We start from the raw sequence: 11,754 nt of genomic DNA, 5'->3' as shown, positions 1-11,754 counted from the left end.
TTCATAACCTATCCAGTAATGACTAATTAATCCTTCTTGTTTTTGGTTCATAAAATGATGGCTGAATAAAAAGTAATTTTTACTCCGCTGCCGTGGATGTACTTCGTATCTTTATTTTCGCTTTTAGAACTTACAAGCTGCATTAAATACACGATTAATTTAATGACAGATTAACTTATTCAAGACACATCAAATGTTTATACGCACAACAATACATATTATATAAATATGAGCAAGCGCGTCTATATTATATATATATATATATATATACTATATCTATATATATATATTATATATATATATATATATATATATATATATATATATAGATATATATATCATATATATATATATATATATATATATATATATATATATATATATAAAATATTATATATATATATATATCATCATCTTCATTCATATGTTTTTTAAGTATAATGTTTGTTTGTGTTTAAAATATTAACCTACACTATTAATGGTCATTTTCTTGTGATATGTTAACGCTATTTATTTACCAAATCGAAAACAGTGCTAAATAAAATATGAAGACAATCTACATGACCTGGCGCCACAGTTAATCTTCGCAAACGGCCTATGGGGCTACAAAAAAGTAAATATTTTTATTTTCTTCCTTGAATAACATCGTTAAAATTGAATAAACCGACGATTTGATTAAAAAAAGAACGCAACCAAAGGCGAGGTGAGCAGGGACTCACTTGTACGTATTTCTTATGAAGGTTCTCAGGATCTGATCCCTCTTGTTCTTCTCGAGTCCGAACTTAACGTCTTCGTCGTTCAAGGAGAAGAAGGCGTCGAAGGGGGTCACTCCGAAGATGAGGTCGTAACTCGCGAGTCGTCCGATGTACGACTGGCGGTCGGTGTCGTAGTCCGTGTCGATGACGACCCCGTCCACAGTCGGTCCGAACGCGTAGTAGTATTCAGGCACCTGGGGGCGAAATAAAACCATCATTACATGAATGAAAAAAAAAATGACATCAATACATGGATAAACAAACATATGAATAAACAAACATACTAAAATACAAATTTATAAACACCTTGATGAGTCATAAAAGTTGATATAAAGTGGTATATGAGGAATAAACGATAAAGGCAAATGTCACGGAGTGGATGCTAGGCCTTTCGACACACGGTCCTTTCCTAGTGGCCTTTGCCTTTATTTCACTATCTTCGTTTGTCTGTTTGTTTGTATGGTGTTTTCACGCGGCATGGACCCAGCGGTTATTTAGCAACGGGACCAACGGCTTTACTTGACTTCCGAACCACGTCGAGAGTGAACTTCTATCACCTGAAATAGTGCCTCGTTGGACAAGTGGTTTTCGCACTCGGCTACCAATCCGGTGGTCCGAAGTTCGATTCTCGGGTCGGCCAACGCAGAATCAGAGGAATTTATTTCTGGTGATAAAAATTCATTTATCGATATAAAGTGGTTCGGATCCCACAATACACTGTAGATCCCGTTGCTGGGTGACCAGTTGGTTCCTAGCCACGTAAAAATATCTAGTCCCTCGGGCCAGACCGAGGAGAGCTGTTAATCAGCCCAGTGGTCTGGTAAAACTAAGATATACTTATCACCAGAAATACGAGTATCTTCGTGAATCATTTATGAATGACAAACGAATTCATCAATCTCTGAATAAGTAAAGTCTCGAAGCCTATAAGCCATTCTGCGGGAATCAAAATGAAGGAAAGGTCAGTTCCCCCCCCAAGGCTCGAGTCTCGACTCATCTAGAGCTCTTCATTTTCACTCTCTCTCTCTTCCCCATCACTGGCCCAGCGGCTCTGCTCGTTCTTCCGCTAACTGGGTATTTTTAATCGCATCCAAGTTCAACTTGAGGGCAGTAAGCCTAAAGAATAATCCCAAGCACACAGTAAATTTTCACCATACGTAAAACATTCACACGTATTTCCAACATGAATATACACATACTCTGAATCTTAATTATATAAACGCACTGTAAATCTTGATTATTATACATACGTATAATACTCGGTAAATCTTTTAAGTTTTATGCATACATATGATACTCTGTAAATCTTTTAAGTATTATGCATACACATAATACTTGGTAGATCTTAAGCATACATACATAAGTTGTGATTCACGAGAGAACAACATGCATACCTAAAAACACCAACATTGCAAAAAAAAAAAAAAAAAAAAAAAAAAAAAAAAAAAAAAAAAAACAAAAAAAAAAAAAAAAAAAAAAAAAAAAAAAAAAAAAAAAAAACTCACACTCTAAGTGTGCACGCGTACGCGTACCAGTCCAATTTAATGTGAAAGGGGAACGGAGATTCAGAGATAGGAATGAATAACAAAAGGGTTGAGCGGCCATAAAAAGACTAATTGGTGTTATGTCATGAATCTTTTATTCGCTGGGTATTGTTGATGAAACAAACAACTGAACCCGGATACAGAGATGAGTAACCCGAATCTTTTTCTGTGGGAGAGAGATAGAGAGCAGAGGAGAGGAGAGGGCAGGGGAGAGGAGGAGAGGGGATGGGGGGAGGGGGAGACATAACCAAGCGGGCAACTGCATCAATTGAAAGTGCTTTTTCAGAGCCGGGATTGATGAAGGAGATCGGGAACGAAAATGGTCAAAATGACCTCAACATTATAAAACAAGCAGATCAAAGAGCACTGGAACCATACAGTGATCAGAGTAAAGAGAAACAACCAAATTCCCTACATGAAGGCTGTTGAAAGATATCAGACTGAGTTTTCCGATGAATTTTCTGAAACGTCACAATGCAGATCAGCATAAACTTTGCCACTTAATGTTAAATTACCTTGAATAAACCTCGACATTATGCAATTACACACGAGACTACATATCGTCGTAATCCACATAAGAGCCGCACTTGATAAAAAGCTCTTCGCCTTAAAGATCTGCGAGAACGAGCAGGAGAATCCACCACGGGAAAACCGATGGAAAATCGAGCCATGATATTCTGTACTGATGGGAAATCCACGACCAGCGAGGCAAGAAAAAGGAGCCTTCGGCTGGAAACGACAATAATGAAACGAAAGGAGTAGAGCCAAGAACAAAGAGGAACAATGGTAACAGAATATGCAGTCTCAGCAATATAACAAGACAGGTTTGGCTGACGACACTAAGCTCTGGCAAAACCACACGTGCACTCGTAGATCTCCATGACTTAGGGGAAATGTATCTTCTTCTTCTTCTTCTTCCTTCTCCCAAGCTTTTTCCCATTTTTATATGGGTCGCCGTTTCGGATGAGCCGTTTCCATCTATTTCTATCTTGCGCTTCTGCCTCATCAATTCCCTTCTCATGTAAATCTCCTCTCACACAGTCCTTCCATCTCTTTCTTGGTCTCCCTCTCTTTCTTCTTCCTTGCACCTCCACTCCCATAGTATGTCTCCCAGCGGGTGGTCCTCAATTCTCCTCAACAGGTGTCCATACCATCTCAGCCTCCCCTCCTGCACTTTCTTTGATACTTCCACCACCTTAGTTGACCCCCTTATGTAGTCATTTCTGATCCTATCCACTCTTGTTACCCCAGACATCCACCTAAGCATTCTCATTTCTGCCACATCCATCTTCTTCTGCTCTGCTTTTTCTCATGCTTGCTGTTTCCGTACCATACAGCATTGCTGTTCTTACCACCGTCTTGTGAAATTTTCCTTTTAACCTAAGCGGCACTCTTTTGTCACAAAGAACTCCCGAGGCCGCTCTCCAGTTGTTCCAGCCTGCCTGTACCCGATGTTTTACTTCTTCTTCCATACTTCCTCCAGCGTTAACAAAAGATCCCAAATTACTTAAACTTATCAACTCTCCTTTTTTATTTGCCTTTCTATCAGGTGTGTGACATGGTGTAGTCGTCTGGGCGCCTCCAGGGGTGTGTCTGTCAAGCAGAAGACTTATTTACGGCGAAATTTGGTTGTCGGTGATCGATAACCAATCTGGCGCAATTTTCGGTTAATTTCGGGGAGGGTTTCAACTTCCTGAGAAGATGAGGAAGTTTATTAGAATTTCCCTCCAACATTTCCCTGCCTCCTTCCCCATCTCCACGCCACAACCCCAATCAACACCCTACTCCCCCCCCCAACCAATCATCCAAGTGCTCAGATCGGCCTCCCCACACACAGCTGTCGCTGTTAAGAGCTACTTTGGTCTATGCAGATGTACTACAGCTCCTGCAGCCTCCTTTAATTTCGTTATCTCTACAGGTAAATGAAATTCCTCTTCTTGAAATTTCATTCGATTTCCATCAATTTTTTTTAAACCTACAATGAATACAAAATATATCGAACAGTAGGGTTGATTCTGTGAATTTTGAAGACTAGTTTCAACATTTTCCTATTCCTCCAACTTTCATCTTGAAACAATCACAAGCTTGGTTAAGCAGGGAAGATTGCTGCAAACTGGAGGTTTGCCAGAGACACCCAGAAAGACGATTAAAAACGGCTCTCTGAGCAAAACACGAGAAAGTAACCGAGAACTAATAAACGCGACACTGAAATACTTGAGCACAGATACAGCTCTTCTACTGATTCTGGAAAAAATGGAGACAACAATAAATTAGGAAATATATATAAAAAAGTAAAATTAAACTTATCTTCAGTTGCAAGGAGCATCAACACAGTTGGCAGCCATATTAAGTTACAAACAAATCCATAGGTCACATGGTATTCTACTGGAGGATTATTATGGCCGCAAAAACAAATAATGTGCGACTGAAATGACTGTCATTGAAATGATCTATGATTAAAAAAGAATGTTACGCTTGAAGTGAACACGATTACACTGATTGCAGACGAAATACAAAATAACTTCGACGAGGGAAGTGTTTGTACACGTTCTGTACTCGAGGTTATTTAAGCAAGATTAACCATGTTTATGCATTTATAAAAACCTTATCATTGTCACAACAGAAATGAAAGGATGGAGTTTCAAAAGACGCGACCAATGACGCGGTTAAAAAACTGGCGAGGTCTTAGGAATAATTACTGAGATTTTACAAAAACTGAGAGGTAATTAAATGTACATGATGAATCCATAGGTGAGAAGGAAGAATGTATTCTAATAGAGGATTAATATAATCCTTCCGTACAATACAAGCAAGGTTGAGGTTAGCCTTCGGCAAACTTTAGCAAATGGAAATGACATGAATAAACAGAAGAAAAAAAATCCTTACATAGCACCAATTAAAAGGGCACATCTGAGAAGGACAGCGTCAAAGGGAACGATTTAACGGCTGAATACGACCGAATGGTTGAAGGTCAAGTAGGATATCTTTAGATATCAAGTACGATATCCCTAGCCACTTCTTCTGTGGATCTGAACCCGAACCGGACAGTTTTTGCGCCGGCCTCTCCTCTTTTAATAATAATAAAAAAAGGAGTGAGTAGGGACGATATTTTTAGGGACACTCGTTTCAAGAGGAGTCGCAAATGGTATAAAAGGAAAGCAAGAAATAAGACGCTGAGAGATACGGAAAAAAAAGAAAAAAAAAGAGAGGAGTTCTGTATAACGGTCAAGAGAATGACAGACTGAAATAACAGGGGGACAGAAACAAATATAAGAGTAAGTGGATACCAGAAGCAGGAATACACTATTAAGAAAAGTACAGCTTTAAGAAATATCAAAAGAACAGTTTTCTACAAACAACGATAATTACTGAATGAAAGATAAGGACAACAACATTTAAGAATAAACGAAAGTCTTAAAGACCGCGGGGAAAAAAGAGAAACGTAAAAGATTTGAAAAAAAAAACACTAACGAAAGAATGCCAATCTTTCGACAGACACGGAAGACGTGAAAAAGAGATGAAGTAACGCAAGTACCAACGGAAGTCCGTTAATTAACTGACGTGGAGGCGAGTACAGTTCAAGGAGTTCTAATAAAAAGGTAAGAAGAAGAATGATGTCAGGAAAAACTTGGAGGAGGCAAGAAGCTTGGCAGTCAAGGAGGTCAGAAACTGGAGGGAACAGAAGAAAAAAAAATGAAATGTCACCATATTTAACTATAAGGTATGACTTTACCAGGCAGTCTGCTGAAGACCCTTTTTAAAACGACGGTAAAACTGGTTTGAAAACTACAAACTTTCTATTCATAACAACGGCAATCAGACTCGAAAGTTGAAGATGAAAATACTATCTTACTTTATTAGTTGTTGTTTGCACCAAGAACACCATGTGCGTATGGGACATTCACGCACATAAACACTCTCCTGTACAGATATAACAGTATGTATATGTCAATACGTATGTTCATTTTCATGTGTGGTTTTACAGAGGAAAGGCGAAAGAGGTTCAAATCCAATTTTCTCAGATAGGATTTTCCAATTATTTCTAATAAGGTACCTGGAGACCTTCCTCCTAATCTCCATACGATTTGTCGTTCTTGTTTTCTACGCGGCATTTTCCGGCATTTTCCGGACGGGAGGAAGTTAAGCAATCCGGTGCGTTTGGAAGAACTGCATAAGTGCTGATGACAACATTTATAGGACAATATCCACCCTGCTATGGGCGTTCAAGTAACTGAAAAGTGGATCTTCGAACCACTGAGTCTGGAATCATGATCCCCAACTGACAGAACGCAGACAACAAATACTTAGGTATCTGTGATACTATGCTCTTTTATGTCTGGATGTCATCAACTTCTTTAGAAGAGTTTTTTTTTAGAAAACTTTCCTCGAAGTGATGACTTGTTTTCACATAACAAAGGTAACTATGCTATAGACCCTTTTCTAAAGATACCCTGCTTGGCTACCTCCAATAAGTGGTATTTAGTGTTGTACCATAGGAACTTGTGCATGCTGTCAGCTTTGCCAAACATCACTCATTTTCTGTTGAGACGCGAGTCACGTGACCCTTCCACACTGACCATCAAGAGAGGCATCTCATTTCTTGTACTAAAAAAACTAAAGAATGATTTTTCTGGATATATCTTTTGTACGGTCGTAAATACAAAAGGCCTGACTAAATAATAATAATAATAATAATAATAATAATAATAATAATAATTTTTATTCTAGCTGCAAAAACTAGCACTTATTAATACGTAATCAATAAACTCATAAAAATGCCATGAACGCATTTTACCTTTCGTTATCATCATACACTTGTGAAATACATAATAATAAAAGCATTTTAAAGCGAAAAGAACTATAACATGATTGGATACTTGAAACCATTCTATACATAGTTCTGCCAACATGGACGAGAATATTGCATGCAACACTGAGATCTAATGTCTTCATTTACCAATTTTCATACTTCTTACCTGGAGAGAGAGAGAGAGAGAGAGAGAGAGAGAGAGAGAGAGAGAGAGAACGGCAACCGGTGGATTAATGTTTTTATTGGGCCATATCTAAACCTTTCCTACGTTGATTCGTACACGTCAATCTGCATTTGTCTATGTTTGCCGTGTATTCACGAAAATGGATTTATGAATGGACAAGTCTTCCGCCTGTAGTCTTCATCTGCCACTGTACCCAATGCATTGGCGCGTTACCCTTTCATCTAATGTTCGCTGTGAGCGCTCAACACACAACTGCATATCTACATATATAACCAAGGTCACTTGGGTCAAGCTGATAGCTTACATGACGGCGTTCGTAGAAAACGGATCACTGTGCATATATTAATAAATACATAAATAAGCCAGGGTAGAACTCACTGTTGAAATTGTGAATGGATCATCTAGGCAGTGAGTACGACTATTCGTATACTCGGTGTCGCTGAAAATACTATTCTGGATATTTTGAATACTCAAACATACTTGTTACTTCCATTATCAAAATTAACAGTTTACTCATCAGATATATTTTGATCACACTGCAAATTCCGCACTCACTGTCTGACATTCCGTATCATAGCATCGATTAAACAAGAAGGTTTTAAGCTTCTATTTTGAAAGACTTCAAATCCTTAATCTGCCTCAGCTCAAGAGGACTCTTGTTGTATAATCTAGGGGCTACGTATTTAAAGACTCTGGAATCAAAACAGACGCAGCTCATTGGTCCACTATGCCGTAAACATATTTATAGTGGACTGCAGTGCAGCTTTGGCAGGAATAAGTTTTTAATGGACTCTCACTAAAATTTAGCCAGAGGTCGATAGACTCTGAAATGCCACTGAAATATTCAAAAGTCAGACGCGGAAGGATTGGAATATTTATTTGGTAGGAAGCCACGTGCCGTCGAGATACCACTAGGCACGGAACTTCACTAACTATAGATGAATTAATGAAGCGTATGGAATCGTGCCTTTCTTAGGCATGAAGTTTTTTTTACATAAGGTACACCACATAATTTCACATATTATTTTGACTTAAGCGGCACTATGAAGGACTGGCGCATTGCCATCCCTCACGACACAGAGTTGTTGATGATTTGGTGGGACAAAATTTCCATAACGAAATGAATGCTCAAATCACAGAGAAAGTCTCTGGATGGATGGCGTCTTCATAGCGACAATTTCTTATCTCTTCAGTAGACATTCTTGTAAACTACCATCAGTCGAGAAATAATTTGCTGATGAGAGTTTAGAGCGAAAAAATTGACATAAAAGAATGAGATGCCAAATCACAGGACAATTGAACTACAATTTCGTTTGCTGGACGAAATAATATTCGTAATTAACAGCCCATATGCGAATATACAGGCATAAACCATACTGTAAATTCTGCTCCACCTCTTGGAGTGACCTACTAGTTAAATCTGAAATAGAAAGTTTCCAAGAATACTAATTTGTTTTTGTTTTTTTGTAAAAACACTGATTCAAAGAAATTTGAGTTTTGAAGGGTATGTTTCATAAAAGGCGCGCACTTGTTTATATATCAATACCGTCGCACTATTCCATTTCTGCTACGAATATTTATCGAGAAAATACAAAAGGGCATAAGCACAACCATTTATGGGACAACAAGCCTGTCACATAATCTGTAACCTTGGCATCGCAAGAAAAGAAAAAAGCCAACTCGCTTCTTGTTCTTTCGCGACTCGTCGTTCGTTCTCCTTACTGGATATTTCTACCTTGGATATACAAGGATCCCCAGTTTGCTCGAAGTAAAGCTGCTAGTAATTATAAAGGCTAAGATTTAAAAGGCCGTAACATAATGCAAACAGATAATAGTTACAGTTTTTTTTCTTTTTTACCTTAGCACAAGTTAAAATTGAGAGCAAGGAGAGTTAGATCTCAAATGTCTTCCAGCATGGAGGATACCCTCTAAATAAGAAAACCATACCTTAGAGGTATCAGGAGTTATTAGTATTTAGAAAAAACTTCAACAAGAAAGTTGAAGTTTAACAATGACCCAGGACCATGGTCAACCTGAAGGTAACAGAGCTAGATGTGTAAGGTATTCCAGTAAAGAAGTTACCCTACAAAAATGATAGGCATATCTCACAAACATCAAAAGTTATTAGGAATTAGAAAAACTTACCAGGAAGTTAAAGTTTTCTATATGTTATTTTGACACTGACCCAAGGCCAAACTGATCGATGGGAGGGAATAGATCTCAAAGGTCATCCAGTGAGAAAGTTATCCTTCATAGGAATGAGTCAGAGATGAACTTACATAAGCCTATAGCGACTTTAAAACGTTAGCCTGGAAAGTATTACAACAGCCGTAAGGACTTTCGTTCCTTCGAGCTGAAGAAAAGTTTCAGTACATCAAGATCCTTCTTATTAGATCTAGAGCCAATCGGATAATTCTGGAAGCTTTGACAGAAGCTACTTTTTCGATATAACGTCTTACTCGTTTGCCAAGTTCTCCGGGGACATCGACTTCTTCCAGTCCCTCTCCCCCTTCCCGCCCCCTTCCCCCTCCCCCCTTCCCCCTCCCCCGCCCTAATACAGAAGTTGGGATTTCTTTCATGATCCCGATCTCCTCTTCCCAACTGTTGAAAAAGCCCCAACCTTAATACATGCAATTTTTTTTAGTCTCTGCTGGAAACTACATTTGTTAATTATCAACGGCCACGGCTCTAATATACCAAACATTTCCAAATGTAATTTATCTTTACTCAGAATCAGTTATTTTCCTACATCCTTAGCAGTATTCTTCAGAAAATATTGAATGTCGTTTTTTTAGCCCTTGGTTCATGGACTGCACATTTTTGCTCTTCTTAAGTTTGATATTTAAGGCAAACATTTCCGGAGAGCATATGATTATGTCATATTATGTCATCAAATTGGTTAGTATGAGTCCTTCTGAGGGGAATCAGCACGCTAAACGCAAATACAGTGAAATCTCACCAAACTGTCAGAAATTAAAGTCTTCCCTTCTACGGAATGTATAAACAGTAACTGCTATTTCGTCATGATATTCCGACAGGGGTACGACATGTTAAATTTCATCTCAATCACGCATTCCTCGACATAAAATGGTAACCAGTTTGGGTTACAAACAACATCAACCATTGAAGACTTAAATTGCTACATGCACCCCGTATGCATATCAAATATATCATACAAAATATATCCAACTATTTTTACATACAGCAAAAAAAAATATATATATATAAAGAAATAAATAAAAAATCATACAGTTATATTGAGCAGTATGTGATCCAAGCACTCTTCTATAATTTCAGTATGTCGGTTATCTATTTTGTTTTGGATCCAGTAACTTCTGAAATTACTTCGCCCTGGAAATGTAAATATAAACATTTATACATTGACAAGTGAATGTAAAACCAATTGCATAGCCTATCAACCTGTCTTCTGGGCTGTTTAACAACATACGTACGTCTGCTAACAAATGCCCACAAAAAGTACTCAGAAACCCTCATACACCCATGAAAAATGGGCACAATTCTAAGATCTCTCTCTCTCTCTCTCTCCTTCCCTTCGCCTTCTTTCTCTCGTCTCGTTACATCATCTTCTCTTCTCTCTCTCTATCTCTCTCTCTCTCTCTCTCTCTCTCTCGTCTCTCTCTCTCTCTCTCTCTCTCTCTCTCTCTCTCTCTCTCTCTCTACAAAAACGGAAAAAAACAGTCAAATAGACGGCGTCACTAACAATTTCAATCCGAGTTTGTTTCTGGGGACTTACCTCCACTTGAGCTTGCATGATGTGGTGCAGATTCTTTCCCCTGAGACACGTCTTGAGTTCGTCCCCCAGAGGGGTGTGAGAGCAGTTGAGAGCCTGGGCGATCTGGCGCGTGTATTTCATTGGGTCGTTGACAAGGGCCCAAGGTGCCAGGGACGAGCCACTCATTAGGATCGCTCGGTGGAAGAGTTTCGGAGCTGTCGAAAGGGATGACAATCACATTAAAAATAATATGCATAATATATGAAGGAAGGTGAGGAATGCATGACGATAATACTTGTCCAGATATCGAGAACAATAATGGGTATCGAGTCCAGTTACACATCAGCATCTATATATAAATGTTCAAGTTCAATAGCTTCGTACTTTTGGAAATGCCACTTTCGTTTATGACTGGGAAGAATGTGTCAATGTTAAGCAATCAAGGCACTTTGTAAACAATTGGGAAAACTCACGAGTATAAAAAAAATATTCGTGCGTGTAACTTTGCATATCTTCATGATGACTTTCTGTTAATCTCCATCAAAACTTACAATTATCATAGAGATAACAATAATAATAAGTGAAATTAACTATATAAACTATAATAACAATGATAATGATAATAATCAATTTTAGTGAATACAAAAATGATACTATCTGTTATTCAATACAAACAACAAGACTCTGGAACGAATTTCCTTTATTGAATCTATCTGGAATAATACGGG

At 38.2% G+C, this 11,754-nt stretch overlaps 1 protein-coding gene across 1 annotated transcript in view; it reads right to left on the bottom strand.

Moving 5' to 3' along the window:
* The window catches only part of LOC135224615 (neuroligin-2-like), an 81,383-nt gene that overhangs the window by 28,588 nt on the left and 41,041 nt on the right, over positions 1-11,754 (bottom strand). The window contains exons 3-4 of the mRNA XM_064263792.1: positions 11,048-11,241; positions 720-949 (exon numbers count right to left, since the gene is read on the bottom strand). Of these exons, the coding sequence (XP_064119862.1) occupies positions 720-949; positions 11,048-11,241 (424 nt within the window). The remainder of the gene's footprint in view (positions 1-719; positions 950-11,047; positions 11,242-11,754) is intronic.

Source organism: Macrobrachium nipponense, chromosome 12 (assembly GCF_015104395.2).
Source record: "Macrobrachium nipponense isolate FS-2020 chromosome 12, ASM1510439v2, whole genome shotgun sequence".
Lineage (NCBI taxonomy): Eukaryota > Metazoa > Arthropoda > Malacostraca > Decapoda > Palaemonidae > Macrobrachium > Macrobrachium nipponense.
Note: the sequence above shows the minus strand (reverse complement) of the source record. Positions and strands in the feature narration are given on the sequence as shown.